Genomic DNA, 19,165 nt, shown 5'->3' on the forward strand with positions numbered 1-19,165 from the left:
AAATGTCAAAGCTTGAACAACAATACATGTTTTTCCTCTCCTCATTTACCCCCTGGTAGGATGTAGAAATTGACATAGAATTAGCACCAGGTGACCAGACAGCCATTCCCAAGACTAAGGAGCAAGCAGAGAGAGACACAGGCAACCAACTGCACATGCTCACCAACCGCCATGACAAGTTTCTTGATTCATTACGGGAAGTCAAGGTAAGGCACGCCTTCAGTTTTGACCGGCTGATGAAATGAATTGAACTTTGATAGAGTGTAGGCAAAATTACAGAGATCATCCAAGGTTGACTACTTGCAGTTCAAAAACAATGTTTTATGTATTAAATTAATTATAGTTTCAAAACATTTTCATGTTCCAGTGGCATTATTCATTAACCCCCAAGAAGGATGAAAATGTCAGCAATATTCTTGAGCCCTAAAAGCATGAATTAAGAGTCAGTGCCTTGCAGAATCAGCAGCCAGAAGCTTTCATTTGTCTCTTTTCTGTGTTAGACGGGGGCACTTTTAAACGCCTTGGTTCAGCTCTGTCACATCTCCACACCGCTGGCTGAAAGGACCTGGGTCCAGCTTTTCCCTCGCCTCTGGAAGATCCTGTCTGACAGACAGCAGCATGTAAGTATAATTTATTAGCATCTTTCTTCTTCTTCTTCTTCTTCTTTTTTTTTTTTTTGGCTCCCAGAGCAAGAATGGACAAAAACAGTGTGTGACGTGCATGACCAAACCATCCAATATCCTGTGAATAGTCAAGAGAAAGACATGCATGCTGCATTGTGATTTACATGATGATTTCTTTTTAGCTTCAGCAATAGCAATATGTACATCCAAAGACATAAAGAAATATTATTTAAATGCTCCCTTAGGCTTGTTGTGTCCGCTATGAAATTCCTTTAAAGGGTTCACATTATTATTAAATGTCAGTAGATGTAAACTGCAGCTCGATTAGCAGGTAGAGACTTAAAACCAACAGATGTTATTTCTAATTAACGTGTACATTTTCTTTTTGTGGTCATCATATACAAACACATGCCTTTCTGTACTGTTTCAATAACTTGTGCAAACAGGCAGAGTCTTATTTCTGTCTCAAAATAATTAAAAGTGATTCAACTTTTAAACGAGATGCAGTCACTGGTCAGATTCTGAATAATTTATTCCTATGCCAGACCTCAAGCCACAAATACTTAAGTTATTTATTTTGATGCCTGTCTCTGCATTTTATGTAGCGATTATGCCAACTTATGGTAAAAATGGAAAGATTACTGCAATTGAGGCTTTCTATCCCTGGGTTGACTCTTACAAGGGAATGACAGAAAAGTATATTTTCCATCGGAAGGATTTTGATGACACGTTGGCGTTCACCACCAGTCTAATTAAAGTGACCATTAAGGCATAAATTACTCCATGCTGTCATCGGGCAGCGAAAATTGCATTCATTACCAATACATCAGAGTGTGTCAGTCATGATTTTCAGAGCACTAACCCCATGATCATACTCAAGGTCTATTCTGTCCAAATGTGTGAGTCTCTGATTGCAAAGAGTGGTAGCATGCAACTCAAGCTAGCATATCATGCATTTTCACTGATTTTCACATTGTATTGAATAAATATATACCTCCTTCAAAGTTGCATTACTTTAAAAAAGGACAGCTTATAAAAAGAGCTGGACAAAGTGGTTTAATTACTAATGCAGTAACCATGTTTTTGCAGTATTGCAGAAAATACCGTAGATAATGTATTTAAAAGTGCAACATGGTTCACTGATTGGTCTTGACTAACTTGTTGATCATGATGTGGTGTGATACAGAAAAGCAGCATACAGTTGTGTCATTTGTCCCTTGCCATTCCTCTTATGTGTTATCCTCTACCTCTTTTTTCCTGTTTCTGAACAGCACTCTCTTACTGGAAAATGGTATCATGTTGCATCCCGTACATGCAATTCAATGCTTTCGTCAATATGTTGTATCAGAGCCCTGCTGCTAAAGTAATACTGGGTAGTTGATGATCTCGCCTTTTCTCCTCTCCAGGCTTTGTCCGGAGAGATGAGTCCTTTCCTTTGTAGTGGCAGCCACCAGGCCCAGAGGGACTGCCAGCCGAGTGCCCTAAACTGCTTTGTGGAAGCCATGTCCCAGTGTGTACCTCCTATCCCCATCCGTCCCTGTGTCCTGAAGTACTTGGGCAAGACTCACAACCTCTGGCTACGTTCCACTCTCATGCTGGAGCAGCAGGCCTTTGAAAAAGGTCTTAGTTTGCACAGTAAACCCAAGCAGAGCACAGAGTTCTATGAACAGGAGAGCATCACGCCACCTCAGCAGGTAATGGGTTTTCATTTAGATTGTGTGTTGACTTTTTAAGGCTTTTTAAACAATCAGGACTCTGTAAGACAAAGAAAAGTCCAATAAAATCAGGAATTCTATTGAGTAAATAAACTCCGATATTGCGAAACACGATCAACGCAACCCTGAAGTCATTGCCATTTTCTCAGCTTTGCAGGCTCTACTACATGTGCTCAAGATATCTGCTCTGCTGGATAAATTGTGCTATAAAGTATATTTCTAACCCAAGCATCTTTTTTGCATTATGGTCTATAATTATGTAGGGTCACAGATATGCAGATATCTCTCTCATAGTCGGTGGACTGATATGAGTCAGGCGTTAAACAAAATAAAATGAACTTGGCTCTTTCATGCTTATTGCTGCTGTTCCTTTCATTAGTGGTTCTTTTCCACAGTGGAGGGTTTAAACATATATTTGTCACGTCACTGCAGCCTCATCTTTGAAGCTGGAAAATCTCCCTCTTATCCTGTCTGAACTAGACTCATTAGCAAATCTGCTCTCATTAAATTTACAGTTTGATCACTGCAGATGATCCAATTTGTTCTGCTTCTATCCACATTGTGTTCTTCTTCCGTATAGGAGATTTTGGACTCTCTGGCAGAGCTCTACTCTCTACTCCAAGAGGAGGACATGTGGGCAGGCCTGTGGCAAAAGAGGTGCAAGTTTCCTGAGACGGCAACAGCCATTGCCTATGAGCAGCATGGCTTCTTTGAACAGGTGAGAGGAAGCTTAAAGTAGACTCACTGAGGTAGTAATTTGTGGTGCTGTTATGCTGTAATGTCTATTTTGTTAACCCAAAACATATATATTCAGGCTCAGGAAAGCTACGAGAAGGCAATGGAGAAGGCTAGAAAAGAGCACGAGAGGAGCAATGTTTCCCCGGCAGTATTCCCAGAGTACCAGCTGTGGGAGGACCACTGGATACGGTAAGATTTATGTTTCTTAAGTCCATACAAGATAGAGTCATGACAAGAAATGACCCTCATGCTTCCCTGCAAATCCAGCTGTCTCTTGTGTTTTTATGTGTGCTTTTTAAAAAATGTGCTGTGAATTTACTTGGTGTTTGCTGCATTTTACAATGAAGATCATTCCTAAAATGAAAAGGACACAGAAATGTGTAACGCTTGGAAAGTATGTTTAGGGTTTTAAATGATACATTGTGACTTTTAAAAAGACTTGTAGAAAACAAAGCAGACATGTTGATTAAGTGAGAGACAGGAAGAAAAAGCGGAGCTGTCGAGGATGTGAGTTGCAAAGCAGCCTGTTGATGCTAAAAACATGGCCTTAAAAATGGCATAGCAATGTAGATTGAGCAAATAAAAAAACCTGAAGAAATGTTATCGTCAAGTATAGAAAATGTAATCTTTGCTAAACTTCTCATCTCCTTTGTCTTTAGCTGTTCTAAGGAACTGAACCAGTGGGAACCGCTGACTGAATACGGCCAGTCTAAAGGCCATTCAAACCCTTATCTGGTGCTCGAGTGTGCTTGGAGGGTTTCCAACTGGGCTGCTATGAAGGAGGCTCTGGTGCAGGTGAGGGGTGCACAGTTCCAATATATAAGTATTTATATATATGTGTGTGTAATTCTTTCTACACACATTCACGTAGATTTCTTCTCTCACTGTCCTCAAAAGGTACCAATAACAGTTTCACAGGAAATAGAAACAGTAACTGCAAGTTGTCACTAACAAAGTCACAGACACAGTGGAGCCTGTAGGCATGAACCCAATGAACCAGACAGACTCCACTAAACTTTTCTTTTTTTTCTTTTTTTCTTTTACTCCTGTTACTAGTGCAGTCCTGGATATTAAACCCAGGCCTCATGTTAGTGTGAGGTAGAGAAACTTGATATTGGTGCTGTCTGACCTCTCTGTAACCTCACACACCCTGGAAGAATAAGAGTGGCGGCCATAAAGCTGTGGAAATGCAGTTAAGCTGTTTAGTCCATGAATTTATTGGCCTCATGTTTTCCTAAAACAAAGTATAGATGGGTGGCGGGCGTGTGATAGTACTTGACATATAACAAATACTCCTACTTTGCTCTTTCAAGGAGACTTGGAACCAATCCATTGAGCAGCTCTGTCCGAAGGTGACATCTAATTAAATTGTCTGGATGCCAACACCAGCTTCACTATATCCCCTCCTTCTTGTTTCATTCTTTTGCCTCCTCTGTTTACTCATTCCTCTTTCTTTTGTCTCATGCCTCCCCAACCTCTCTTCTTTACTTGGTCTTCTTTCTACAATTACTGCCCACCCTACTTTTACTTTCACCCCCATCTCTTCATCCCTCGCTCCATAGCTCTGGCTGCAACAGCTAATATTTACGACAGCTGTGTGTGTGTGAATAATTACCCCAGCATCTGCTGCAGGGTGATTTGTTTTATGGTGGAGGAGAGGAGCAAGGCTTTCAGTTTCCTGCATGCCCACTCCTCACCAGCTCAGAGGCGAAGTCCAAATGTCCCTGCTTTCAATTAAAGCTGGCTCTTGATAAGGGCGGCCCTGTCTCCAGGATATTCATCAAGCGTCACCCCCGATAAGTGCGCTTTGACCGATCACTGTAATTTTCTCCAGCATCGGAAGAGCTTTCGCAAATGCACACACCTATACCTCCTCACTCTCTTGCTCTTTTCACTCTTTATCCTTTTGGCCTTCTGTCATTCTGTGTCTCTTGCTCACTTATAAACGCACAACAGCAGACCACAGGTGTGACGTAGGAGCCTCCCTGCGGGTGTTATTTGTTTGATGCTAATGCGGTGAGCTTATTAATCAATAGCAAGGCCCTTTCTGCTTCTTCGCCTCTGTGTCAGGCGTGTCAAATTTATTAGTCATTAGTACAAAAGTTCCGCCGAACCCATTCACAAAATAAATCGCAACCAATATTGTTGTATATTTGTCTAAGTACTAAATTGCACAAGGAAAATGTCACAGGCCCTTTCCCCTCAGATGTTTTCATGTAATTAAAACTGCTACAGCACTGTGAAGAGTGTGCGCTGTTCTACTTGACATTATGGCGACAAATACACACAGAAAAACAAACAGGCAATTCAATATGAAACTCCTCTGGGATTTACCTAAAAGCAGTACATGTGAGAATGTAGATGTTTGCTAAACCTCCCAACCTAACGCACAAAATTGTCAAAAGTTCATGTGTGAAATTCTTAATTCTTTCAAGCTATTTATATTGCATATGTATATTTATATTTGAAGCATAACGTTGTGCACTTGTTATTCACATAGCCTGTGTTTTACCCGTTGTAAGAAAATGACATTAAAATGAAATTGATACTCACTTTTCACAAGATTTTTTTTATCCTGTGTTTCTCCCTCTATTTTTTTTTTATTTATTTTTTTTGGAAAGAAAAGTAGATTTATTTTCAACATAAAAAAATGCAAGAGAAAGATGTTTCTCATTGTCATTTTCCAGAGATAGTAGATTATAGAATGACGATAAGATGGATTCAAAACACACATTTATGCTGATGAACAAAGGAAACGTATAGATTTTCAACAACCGCACTGTTCTTGTAAATTATCGTGGCAGGTATATGATAGTAAAAGTCCATTGCTGTACGAGACTGATCTCATCTTTTAACTGTTATTGAGCAAAAGTATGCTAATTTGAATCAAAATTGTGATTGTTCTACTAAGTTGCTACCATTAATTTTTGTTTAAATATTTCATTTTCTTACTGTATGAATTTCCAGGTGGAGCTAAGCTGCCCTAAGGAGATGGCTTGGAAGGTGAACATGCACCGTGGCTACCTGGCAATCTGCAACCCAGAGGAGCAGCAGCTCAACTTCATAGAACGGCTGGTGGAGATGGCCTCCAGCCTGGCCATTCGTGAGTGGAGGAGATTGCCTCACATTGTTTCCCATGTGCACACGCCATTGCTTCAGGTCAGTATACCCAACACATAAAGAGTTTGGATTTAGACCCTAAGACATTGTGCTGTTGAGAAATGCTGATAAGCCCCCTCCCCACCTTCTCACTCCATTCTTGTAAAATTGAGACAGATGATTAAAAAAAAAAAATCAAAAACCCTTTAAGCCTCTCTGATTCCACCACAAGAGATTACAATAGACAAGGCAAAGATGAAAAAGGAGAGTGGGAAAAAAAGGCGGCAGACTGAGGGACTGAAAATTGAAAAAGGTGGAGAGTGAACAGAATGGAGGAACACAGGGAGAAAGAGTGAAGAATAAAGAGTTAGTTTAGAACGGCTGTAATTACTTCCCTGCCATCAGATACTATTTGATTAAATACCTGCAGCAGAATTACATTTACATGATGAATGGGATAGTCTGAATGAAGGTTAGAAATGGGCCATCAGCTGATATTAACAGATAATTGTGAAAAATATTGTACGGCCTAATTTATTTTGTTTTGGGAGATTTCATTCCGGAATGGGGGGTTAAGTCTTCAGCTTGCTCTGATTTACTACATTTATCTTTTCAAAATGGGTATTTGAATTGTGCAACTATGTTCCTCGTTAGTGTGTGTGTGCATTTGTGTTCATGCTCGTGCATGTGCTCGGATATGTGGAGTCCAATTATTTAGCCTAGCCGAGGGAAAACAAGCTATTTATTCCTCTGCCCAGCCAAGCGGCCTGTTGTAAATCTCGATTCCAAACTCTATATCTCAAATTCACGACTCCATGAGCCTTACAGACCAAGAAGCCCAGACTCTGCAAATACAGTGAGGTTCAACTACTATTTGAATCAAGTTATCATCAAATCCCAGCTCTCAGCAGTGGCTGACGATCAATGGATTATCATCCACACTATTGATTACGAGGGCTGGCATTAATATTGATTGATGAGTAGTTATAATAGAATGATTGATTATATGTTCACAATGCTGCTTTGGGCCAATCAATGAGGCCTCTTTTCACAGAATGAGATAGAAGCCCTCGCTTATCATTTTCACATTTTCCCCATCTCCGTGTCTTTTTTTTTTTTTTTTTTTTTCCCCTTTTTTTTCTGGCCACATCCAAGCAGATTAGCTATTGAATAATGTAGGAAGGCATAATGATTTTGCCTGCAAAATAATTTTGTTGCCATGAAAAAAAACTACTGCTGCATTGTACTCAATGTGTTTTGTTCTTGTTCCTGTGACATTTTAACAATCTGCAGTATCACAAGGTTTCTTTGACCAATAACAATTGAGGCATATTGGCCTGAAAGCATTATGTACAAATAAATAGTGTAAAAGTTCATAATGTGATGATATTTGCTACATAAAGAGTGTCACTGTTTTGAGCAGGCATTGCTGTTTTTTTTTTCCCCAAACCTGTAGACCTCGTACTTGACTATGAGTTTCAAGAAAATGACTTGGATGTGGTTAGATTAAGTGATGTTGTTTTGTTTGTTTTTTTTACCTTATCTCTCAATAGACTAACAGTCCTTCATCCTGCTGCATTTTAAATCATCCTTTTTAATCTCCATGCTTTTACATTAGCGTCTCCTTTCCGTTAACACAGCAGTCACGCCATCTTTCTTGCCATCACCCTTCTTGTTCGAGCTATGGCTTCTACTCGTGTCTTTCTGTTAACGAAATTCTAAATGTCAATTTATCGGTGGGTTGATATTACCGACTTAATGATCCATCAGCATCACATTTATAACAGCTAATAAGTGAAATTTAAAAAAAATAGGAAAAGACGAGAAAAACTCCCCCGAAACATTCTCTTGACAAGATGGTTATTTATGACAGATGGACAATGTGTATATCTCGCAGAGCAAACTAAGCAAGGAAGTCTGGATGGATGTTTACATTTGTTTAGGTGTGTAGACAAAATATTAACAAGATTAAGATCAGCTGGTGTACGTTCTGGACCAAATCTCTAACGCTGACTGTAGGAGCAGACCTGGCAACACAAAATTTTGACTCGACATCAAAGAAAAAGTTATTGTAAGCAAGACAACCATTTGATATATTTCTGCTACTTCAAATGCTCAAATAAAATTCTACATGTTCAATTTAAAGTGGTAATGTACAGCTCCATCAGTCCTCCCTCACTCAAACCTCTTCTCATTCTATTTGAACCCTCTGCGGTAACCCTACCTCCCTATGGTATCAGAATATGGCGAGGGTTACTTACCCTGATGTCATTGTCCTTGCTAAATAAATAAGAATTGCTTTTCAACTACTTTTAACTTTACCTTCTCATGCAGTCAGCATTTATTTTATCATAAGATAGTAAAAGAAATTCTTATTGAAAGCTTCTTAGTTATAAAACTTTCAGCAGGAATAGTCAAATAATCAGGCAGGCATGTTTAAGTTTATCATGAATATTGAATCGTAAATACAAAAAAGGTTTAGTTATCATTTCTCTCCAGGCTGCACAGCAGATCATTGAGCTGCAAGAAGCGGCCCAAATTAATGCAGGGCTTCAGACGGCTAACCTCGGCCGCAACACCAGCCTCCACGACATGAAGACTGTGGTGAAAACATGGAGGAACCGACTGCCTATTGTTTCGGACGACCTGTCGCACTGGAGCAGCATATTCATGTGGCGCCAACATCACTACCAAGGTATGACACGTGCTCTAACACAACTGCATCTAAATGCAAGACCATGATATACTGAAACATAAATTTAGCCATTGTACACGTGTTACAGGATGCCACACTCATGCAGACAAACTTTCACATTGCTGCTTTGGTGTCCACTACTTCCATGAAGGGCTCTTCTTTAAAAGGCCATGACGTGCAGAACCCCCTCAGGGTCTCAGTACCTTGCCAAATGTCAGCCCACTAAAGCACTCTCTCTTTCACTGCAGGACACAACACACACACACTCAGACACACATGTTTACCTTGCTCAGTGCTCAGCTCTCTCCCGCAGTGACTTTGAAACCATTCAGAAAGGCAGCCACTGCAAAATGTGATGTCTCAAGCAACTTGAGCTTCAACTCTTACTGAGAGGCACTGAAATAATGATAGCGGTGGTTCTGCAGCACCATGCCAATAAAATCCACTTCATTTATACATGACAGCCTTCAAACTTAAAGTGAAATGGAATTTTCTTGATGAAATTCATCGCCATGGTTCATTTACTGTTCAATACGTTTAGTGTCCCCAGTGCCCTCCCCTGCGTTATGACAGCAGAGCCTTTAGAGTGCTTGAAGTTCCCCACCCTTCAGACTGCCCTAAGCGCCCCTCTTTTAGGTTTCTTTATCAACTTTATCAATTGTGCAGGGGAAAAAAATGCTTCTTTGTCTTTTTGTCTGTCCACAGCCATTGTGACAGCATATGAGACAAACACACAACACGATCCCAACAACAACAACGCCATGTTGGGAGTTCATGCCTCAGCTTCTGCTATCATTCAGTACGGCAAGATAGCTCGCAAACAGGTACTGGTTCAAGCCGACAAACTGACTTCTATTAAAATGAATAAATGCAATCTGTAAAGATCAATGTCACGTTTAGCATCCATCTTTTAAAGAAAAATAATTGTAACCTATCGCACTTTTTTCCCCCAGGGTTTGGTGAATGTGGCTCTGGACATTCTGAGTCGTATCCATACCATCCCCACAGTGCCCATTGTTGACTGTTTCCAGAAGATCAGGCAGCAGGTCAAGTGTTATCTGCAGTTGGCAGGTGTCATGGGCAAGAATGAGTGCATGCAGGTGAGATACAAAGCTCCATGTGTTCTGCTTTCTGCTTCTATATCAAATTGAAGCGACTGCTACCTTCTGCATATATCATTTTCACCTTTCATGGAAGCATTTGACGCGTTAGTAATTTAAGTATTTGGGCTGATATCTGCCAGCAGTAGCTCGAGGCATAGTTAGAGGTACTTTGAGTGGGAGCTATAGAAAGAGCAATAAGTGTTTGGGGTGGCTCTAGGTGACAAGTTATAGCAGTGAGACTTATAAGAGAGTGTGTAACTCAGGAGCTTGCTCTTAAGCCCATGGAGTGCTCTGATTAATAGAAGTAGTTCAACACACCACAAGTCATTAAAAGTGCCAGTAGACACTCTTCTCTCCCTCTCTCCCTTCTATCTCATCTGTGGTTCTCTCTGTCTATTTCTCCTGCTACACATCGTTTGTCACAGCAGTACATAGGGGACACCTAATCAGAGGCTCACCGTAATGGAAGTTTAGTTCCCTTAACACCTCTACTCTTACTTCTTAATGAACAGTGAGCAGTTTGTTTGTTCTTCACCTGTGATTATGGCTCTGTCTAAAACACAACGTTGCGGCACTTCTTGAGAAATCTTCTGCCTAACGTAGATGAAAATTTACCTGCTGCAGTTTTGTTTTAAGTTAAACTTTTGTTGTTCTGGCGTCTGTCTGTCAGGGTTTAGAAGTGATAGAGTCAACCAACCTGAAGTACTTCACCAAGGAGATGACGGCCGAGTTCTACGCTCTAAAGGGGATGTTCTTGGCTCAAATCAACAAGTACGTTAACCAGATGTTTAGTCTTTGATGGCCTTTCATGCATTGTGCTTTTTTTTTTTGCTTTTTTTTTTTTTTTGTCAACATCCAAGTTTATATTTCTGGCGCTGCCGTCCCTTTATTCATCATCACATTGCCTTGAAACTGTGTCAGTGGTCCCTTGACACTGTGTGGGTGTTTCATCCTGCCAGTACATAGCAGTTATGTTTACTTGGCAATTCTTGCCTCAGAGTAATCCACCTCTAAAGCTCTGTTAGCAGGTAACCCATGTGACATGGCTTAGATGAGATCTTTGCCATCAGGTGTCAGTAATTTGTTTCTCGCTGCAGGGTTTGCCTGTGGAGTGTACAACTGCTCTCTCCATGTATAGCTGGGCCTTGCACACCCACAGCCAGACTCCTTAACATTCCTTCCTCTTCAGCACCAGCTTTTTTTTTTCTTTCTTTCTTTCTTTTTTTTTTTTTTGCCTGTCATTTTGTCATGACATGGCGTCCTGAGGGGTGAAAGACAAATTGAGGAAGGCTTATTAAATGTATATGCAGCTCAATAATTAACTCTAGGCAATTTACAGGAATCTCTGGGATCAGCAAAACTTGCCTCCACCTCAGCAGGGTTTATTGCAATCATTAAGTTTCCCCTGCACCAGGGGAGAATTAACAGCTGAGTGGGGGTGAGGGGTTCAGAGATTCTTATGTGTGTGCGTGTGCATGTGCAACCACATGTGCTAAGGATTTTGGGATCAGTCAATTAAACGGGTGTCAAATATTTGACAGTCTGTTGGGTGACTGTGCTCCTGTTGAGCCGGCTAGCAGAAAGCGTTAATGTACTTTAACACTCACAAAGCGACTGAGGAAACCCCATTAAGTATTACTGGAGGGTCTTCGGCTCTGACTCCCATAGCAATCAAGCTCCCGTTTTTTTAATCACATGCCAAATGCCTTTTATAATAACACATTTTAATTGATTGGCTTGGGAGACATTTCACTGCAAGTAAGTGGCAGAGCTGTTTTGGAAGCACTCCTGAAATGGAGGTCCATTCACCAACTTCAGCTCAGTAAGACTTTTTCATTGATAGGCCTGTCTCCTTGTTTTGACTGCAGGGTAGTGCGTCTCGGGGTGCCGCTTGCATCTTATTTATTAATCAGAGACTGAAAGGTGTGTAAAAATTATTCAGACTGCGTGCCAACGGTTAGAAGCTTCTTGGCATGGTGAAAATAGCTGATGATTCAGAATATATTTCCCTGTCAGCATAAATGTTGCAGTCAAAACTCGGGTCGGTTGCCAGAGTCTACTTGTCTGTTTCATAGCCTGCTATTTAATAGTTTGTGTATTGAATCTTAAGTGTGTGATTGCTAGACCGCAATACCACAATAGAAGTTGTCAAGAATTTATTAAGATGGAGTGATGGATGGATAGATATGAAGTTATATCTGTACAGTTAGGTTTAAGATATATTACATAATACCATGAGACCAAATAGTTAATATAAGTGCAGACACAGATAAAATGTGGATTTTATTATACCCACACAAAAAAAGCCCCAAAGATGATATCAAGAGTCCGTCATCAAGAAAATAAGCTATTTTAAGAAATAAGTGGCCCCATAAGCAAAAGAGGTCACCTTAACAGAACTATACTGAAAAATAACAATTAACAAAACCATATCCAATAAACTGACCAAGTCAAATGACAAACAACTCCACCAAACTATCTTTTTTTTTTTTTTTTAAATGAAGAGACCAATTCTTTCTCATGTGAATACAGCAGATGGTTCTGTCCATTTGGCTGGCGTCTGCATTTAAACCTCTCTTAGCGCCCTATTTTGCTTAAGGAGCCACCGGGAAATTCAATTCAATATAAACCAAATTTGAATGCTTAATGATTTTGAATTCAGAGTAAACACCAAATAATACCAAATTAAATAAATCAAACTAATTGTTAGCTTCACAACTTCAGTGACAGCAAAAAGAACTTAAATGTAGCAGTGATGTGGGAGCGTAAAACCTTGGTTCAGTGTCTGGTTTATATGAAAGCGGAGTGTGGATGAATATTACGATTGTGTGCTTGTGGATACTGCAGCCACATAGTAAAACAAAACTGTTAATTCATACTGGGATGAATTTTTATTCTACAGTACCGTGAGGAGAAAAACGCTGAAGATTACAGCTGCTGAAAATCTGTGGTTTATTGATGTTTAGTTAATATTTCAAGATGTGATCAACATTTCTCGCACACTCCTTTTTCCTTTTCTCTTGTTCGATCGCCTCCCACCGTTTCTCCCCTTACATGCTGCTCTCTTCAGCATCTCTACCTATTTCCTTTTCTTTTTTCCCTTCTGATTCACCTTTCACTCAATTTTATTTCCTTTCCCCCAGCTACCTCCCTTTTCTCACTTGCCCTTGACACTCATTAACGGTAATATACCCTTCACCCTCTAACACTTTTCCTTTCCCTTCTTTCTTGTTCTAGGTCAGAGGAGGCAAATAAGGCTTTTTCAGCAGCAGTACAGATGCATGACGTTCTGGTGAAAGCCTGGGCCATGTGGGGCGACTACCTAGAGAACATTTTCGTTAAAGATCGTCAGCTCCACTTGGGAGTCTCTGCCATCACCTGTTACCTCCATGCTTGCCGTCACCAAAATGAGAGCAAGTCCCGCAAGTACCTCGCAAAGGTGATAAGAGAAGTGGGATGCTGGGGAGGGATTTGTATGATCATCTTGGTTGGTAAAACTCCTTGCAAAATGCTGATAATGGCAACATTTCTGTGGTTGCTTGTTTATCTCTTGATTTCAGTTGTCAATGTTTTGTTTGCTTGATAATGAAACCAGCAACCTTCCTGCCTAAAGCCATGTTTTGTTTTTTTACAACAGGGAGTCACTTTTCATTCTCTAGTTTCCTGACCTCATCTACCCCATACATTATTGCTGCCAATGAGAAGAAAGCCATTCTTTTTTCCACCTCTCAGGCTTAGCCATGGTTAAAAGTAGAGTAGTAATTTGATCGATTACACTCTAGCAGCAGGGTAGGCAGCAGGGATGGGTTCCCACAGTAGATCGATGGTGGAGTGAAGGCCATCCTCTGGCACTTGGGGTCAACAGACTAATGGCATCCCCTGACACTCCAATCTCATGACCCTCTACATGAATTGACCTTTCTCTAACAGTCTGACCGATTTCCCCCATACAGCAACTCTGCAGGCAGTGCCTAGGAGGTAAAGAGATGGAACCTCTTGCTAACAACCATCCTACCTTCTTAAATGGACACTAACTCATTCAGTGTAGCCTCTCGAAAAGTTGCCACAGCACAGAGCCACCTTGGTGTGTGTGTAGATCGGCTGTTACTATTGATTTCTGTTTAAATAATTTAATGCCAGCTTCACCTTCATATTAAATGGGGGGTTTTGTTTTGTTTTGTTTTTTTCTGATGACCCCACCCATAAGTATTGTACTGCCAAAGTGGGTTGGCAGCCCTTACTCCTGATGGATGAAGCGAGATGACCAGTCATTATCAGTAATTATGCACAATCTGTGTACTCAGAAACAGGAAGGGGGGTGGGGGGATAATGTCTTCATCATAATGCACACACACAAGCTTACCAGGGGAGGAGAGATCACCACCACATGGCTCAGCTTTGATCATACTGAGGATTGCCAAGATGCACTTGTATATTGCTCTGCACAGCAATCGCCTGGTTAGTGGTAGCAATGTTGCACCTTGCGATTTGGTGTTTTGCAGTAGGTAAATAATTGTGACTGTTATTATTGACCTTTATGTGACCTTTTTCACATTTGTTATTTCTTCTCTCTCTGCCTCTGTCCTTTCTCCCCAACTATCTTTGACTTTCATCCCACCTTCTAACACCTTTTTTTTTTCCACCCGTAGGTCTTGTGGCTCCTCAGCTTTGACGACAAGAACACTCTGGCCGATGCTGTTGACAAGTACTGTATTGGAGTCCCACCCATCCAGTGGTTGGCATGGATACCACAGCTTCTGACCTGCCTGGTTGGATCAGAAGGAAAGCCTTTGCTTAACCTAATAAGTCAGGTGAGGCTTTTGCAAAACTCTATTTGTGCTTCAGTCAAAAATCTTTGTGGTCAGCTCTCAGTGGGTCTGGATGTTTGCTGCACCATCAATCTTAGTATTGCTTGGCTCTCTGTATGCATTTGGGGCAGCACATCTGGCTTAGTGTGTAAGCGTCAGTCCTTATGCACGTCTTTCTAATCAAGATAAATTAACTGCATTCACGCCAAAGTAGTCTCTCTCTTGCTTTCTATTTACCAAATTAAGCATCCAGATTCTTTTAGTGTCCCCTTTTACAACAATTTATTGGCTTCCACTAGTCCCTGGTGAATTGGTTTTTAAATTATTTGTTCAAGAAATGATTATGAAGTTAATATTGAATGCATCCGCACTGCAGGAACAGAGCTAGTAATTAAACCAAGGACTAATTTGCTTTGCTTAATGGAGTATTATTTCTGCACAATTTGAAGAGGGTGATCTTCAAAGAGTAGTCTGCTATAACAAACAGCCATCCTCTCAACAGAGCTGGAATGTTGTATGGAGGATGTGAGGGAAACTGTGAAGGAGGATAAAAAGACGAGAGTGAAAAGGCGAGGTTTTAAAGTGACTTTGATAAAGTTAAAAAGTGTCACACATTGGATAGCTGAATAAAAAAAACATACTTAGAGGTTAGAAGGAAAATATAATACAAAATGTATATAAACCCAAATCCAAGCATTTTATTAGAATTTAAATTGGCCTACATTGACAGGCCCCCTCTAGCCTTTGGGCACGTGTGTAGTAGCATCATAATCGCCATGTGAGTGTGAAGAAATGAAGATTGCTTTACTTTAGCAGTCTTTCTTACTTTTTTAGTATGCAGATTAAAAGGAAACATGTCACTGATGGCTGGTTGTTAAGCCCATTAAGAAATAGCATTTATGAAAGTCAGCCGTTAACCCTGTAAGACCCAACCCATCAAAAAATAGCCAGAAAATTCAGATTTTGGGGGAACTGAGATGTTTATTAACCCTTATGACAAAATCCACAAAAATGTTTTTGCTATATCATGTTGTGTATAATATATTTTTTATTATATATTTATTCAAAATTTTTATCGCATGTGATACATTGGGTGTTTTTGGCAACTTCTTGTTAACAACAATGTTAATTTTAGACAAACAAAAAACGGTTTTGTCCATAACATTTTGAAATTATGGCAAGTATTGATCATGTTGATGAAATAGAGTTCTCAGAAACCCATGTATCAATTGTGATACATATTATACAGTTAAATATAGGCCCAACTGTAGAAACTTGCTCCATTATTTTCATTTGCTTTAGTGTCTGTGGAGGTTCTTTGTTTTTTTATTTTTAAAGATGATTCTCATCCAAGAGGCTTCTTCAGTTCTAGAACAACTGATGGAAATCCCAATTATTTAAACCCTCATTTTCCTGTTTTGGTTTTTGGAAATCTTTTTAAAATATATTAGACCATGACACATGACTGATAAAAAGCTTAGCTTTAATGTCTCAGTTAACCCGAATCGCTTCTGTACGTATATAAAATGGATGTCAGTCTGTGACTATACAAATTCTCCTTCCATAGAGACTCACTTCTTCCTTTTGGTCCGCCTTTTCATGCTATTATGACTGAAGTGTAAAAGGTTGACACCCGTTTCTTCTCTGCCTCTTTTGTGTAAAGAACAAACCACATTTTAATGCATGGCATTCTTTATCCCTCTCGCCTGACTGAATTATTTAGAGTTTCTCTGTGGCGGCGGGATGTTTAAAAAAACGTATGTTGAAATATTGATGAAGGTGAGGAGAAGAGCGCCTGGGGGCAGGTGGGAAGATGAATCAGAAGTTAGCAGAGAATCTCAGCACCCCTTCCCACACATGCTCCCTCCCTCGTTGCCTGCACCGTGTCTGCCGTGCTCCCTCTTCCCCTTAGTTCACCTCAGCCGTGCCAAATTATGACATTTCTTATCTTCCCATTAGTGCGGTGATCTCTGGTTCCTCCTCTTCCCCTTTGCCTTCCTTCCTCTTTCATCTTTAATACAGCTGTTAGCTGACACTTAGCACTCCCTCTTCCACTTGCTCTTGACATCTCACTTGTCAGCTCCATATTGTACTTTTCATTTCAAGTCATTTTCTCTGTTTTAGGGACACTGAAAAAGAAAAATGTGAAAACAGGATATTTACTCTTTGTACAACATATAAAATTAGTAAATATTAGTGGGAATACTAATGTTGCTAGATATGTATAGTGTATGTAGTTCCCATGTATGTGTTTGTTTAAGAGCAAGGGTCACATTAAGTTGAGGAAGTGGAGAGTTTTTCCTAATTAAATAATCATTTGTTTGCCTTTATGACTTTATGAGACGTCTGAGATGTCTAGGCTTCCACCCAAAGCGGCCACAGCCTTTCACTACCTTGTTATTCCTGTCTCTCTCTCTTCCCCACCTTCGGGCCAGTGTAGAGTTATATTCCTTTTGGGAGCCACGTCTCTTGAAGATTTTCAGACCAGCTGAGATCTGGAACGGTTCTTTTGGTAACCTAAGGAAGATGTACAAGTGTGTGTTACATAGCCACAGGCTAATCCGTTTTCAACTTGAACTCAGTTTTATGTAATCATGATTTGTACAATCTGAGAATCTTTCTAAAGACAGCTAGATGTCACAGGAATGTGGGTCAAGCTAAAGAAAGCGTAGTGGTTCCAAAATCCATTTATCCTCAGTCTTCTAGTCGTCTTCTGTCTCACTACTGTAGCCCTCTCTCTGTAACCACTGATCCTCGGCCCACCGTTAGCCACATTGAGCTTAGTTTTGTTGGATTTTTGGATCGATTCTTTTCTGCCCTGCAGGCAGCTACACTGCACTTTTAAAACAATTCTCCAATTTGGCTGTATTTGAAATGTTCAGCAAAACTGTGGCTAGGCTTGTTTTACTTTGGCATACAGTTTTTAATACTGTAAAAAAAATTTAGTGAGGTTTGTCACAACTCATGTTCTGCCTTGAAGCGCTCACTTTGTGCTGTGACAGGGAGTATGTGTCATATATCAGTGTCAAGTTTACGGTGCTCATCAAAAGAGAGATTCCTTTACATTGCAATTTGCACGGGTTGTCATTCATTCTGGTGTTATTTGGTGAAATGTGACTTGAATTCAGACTGTAGCCACGGGAAAATGTGTGGATGGATGTTTGGTCAGAGGTTTTACTGCATGTTCAAGACTTTTAGGGTTTAAACAGTGTGAATCGAAACAAACACTTTTCATATCACCATCTGAGCTTTCAGATGCTGTTTGCACATTCACACCGCAGTCCTGAACTTTTCCAGACATCACCCAGCTGAGGTGCATGTGACCGCGCAAGTGTCCAACCTGCCAGCTTGTTAGTAAAACGTCTGTGCGATGTCAGATGATTCCTGTGTACAGTTAAAGGTTCAGTGCATTAACTGCAAGTGAGTGGACAATGTATGTGTTACCTCCTCCCTGAGAAAGGGCAACTGTGACAAAATAAGATTCTTTAGTTGAAGACTCACCTGAATCTTCTGTCACAAGTTAATGCGAACTGTATTTGCAAACTACAGGCTGAAGGAAAGGCTGAACTCTTTACCCCTGCAGTAAGGGCACCTGGTGGCTTTGTTATTGTGTTTTGCTGGCATGGTTTGGGTCTTGTTGTCAAAGTAAATCAATACAGAGCTGTTCTGAGTGATCGCCTTTATCCTAAGATGAAATATTCCTATGCTGGTGGGAGTACGGTCACCCATCCATAGGGTATGAGGGGTCACTGAATGCTTTCTTACACCCTATTTAACACCTTTGGTGTGTTTTTTTTTCTTTTGTTTGTTTGTTTTTTTAAACTTCTTAGACAGTATTCCCTACCACTATTATTAAAACACCAAATGAGGGAAATGTCTTCTTAAGAAAATCAGTGTGACCAACTTTAAAAGCTAACTGAAGCTCAGTCACATTGGTACATCGTAAGCTTTCACAAACACTGACTTGTCCCCCCCCCCCCCCAATAATTTGTCATCTGTCATGCGTATTCTCTCTCCAATGTATCCTGATAACATGGTGGATGTTCATATTAAAGATGGGCAGTGTCAAATTATGATGCCAGCACCTAGAATATGGTCATCTCAGTTATGTTAGATGACCAAACGATAGTCCCACTGACCTGCTGTTAAAAGCTTCTGTTTACAGGGGGCAGCCACTTAAAATAAAGTTGTCTTAAAGGGGGAGGGGCAAGGGGACTAAAACAGCTTGTTTGGGACAGAAGATGAACTGCAGGACTGCCCCAAGGCCCAGTAGAAGATTATAATGGGTTATTTTGAATTATGAATAATGTAAAGCTACTTTAAACAGCCAATCATGTAGTTTCATTATAAATGGAAGAATATAAGAAAACTATAACATCAAGAA

At 40.3% G+C, this 19,165-nt stretch overlaps 1 protein-coding gene across 3 annotated transcripts in view; it reads left to right on the forward strand.

The window, feature by feature from the left end:
* The window catches only part of trrap (transformation/transcription domain-associated protein), an 89,442-nt gene that overhangs the window by 53,634 nt on the left and 16,643 nt on the right, over positions 1-19,165 (forward strand). For all 3 annotated transcript variants that reach the window (XM_026179009.1, XM_026179011.1, XM_026179010.1), the window contains 13 exons: positions 60-206; positions 501-620; positions 2,030-2,317; positions 2,919-3,056; positions 3,153-3,265; positions 3,736-3,871; positions 6,044-6,235; positions 8,675-8,870; positions 9,576-9,694; positions 9,824-9,970; positions 10,644-10,744; positions 13,211-13,412; positions 14,623-14,784. In XM_026179009.1, coding sequence (XP_026034794.1) covers positions 60-206; positions 501-620; positions 2,030-2,317; positions 2,919-3,056; positions 3,153-3,265; positions 3,736-3,871; positions 6,044-6,235; positions 8,675-8,870; positions 9,576-9,694; positions 9,824-9,970; positions 10,644-10,744; positions 13,211-13,412; positions 14,623-14,784 — 2,061 coding nt within the window. The remainder of the gene's footprint in view (positions 1-59; positions 207-500; positions 621-2,029; positions 2,318-2,918; positions 3,057-3,152; positions 3,266-3,735; positions 3,872-6,043; positions 6,236-8,674; positions 8,871-9,575; positions 9,695-9,823; positions 9,971-10,643; positions 10,745-13,210; positions 13,413-14,622; positions 14,785-19,165) is intronic.

The sequence above is a fragment of the Astatotilapia calliptera genome, chromosome 8 (genome assembly GCF_900246225.1).
Source record: "Astatotilapia calliptera chromosome 8, fAstCal1.2, whole genome shotgun sequence".
In the NCBI taxonomy this organism is placed as follows: domain Eukaryota; kingdom Metazoa; phylum Chordata; class Actinopteri; order Cichliformes; family Cichlidae; genus Astatotilapia; species Astatotilapia calliptera.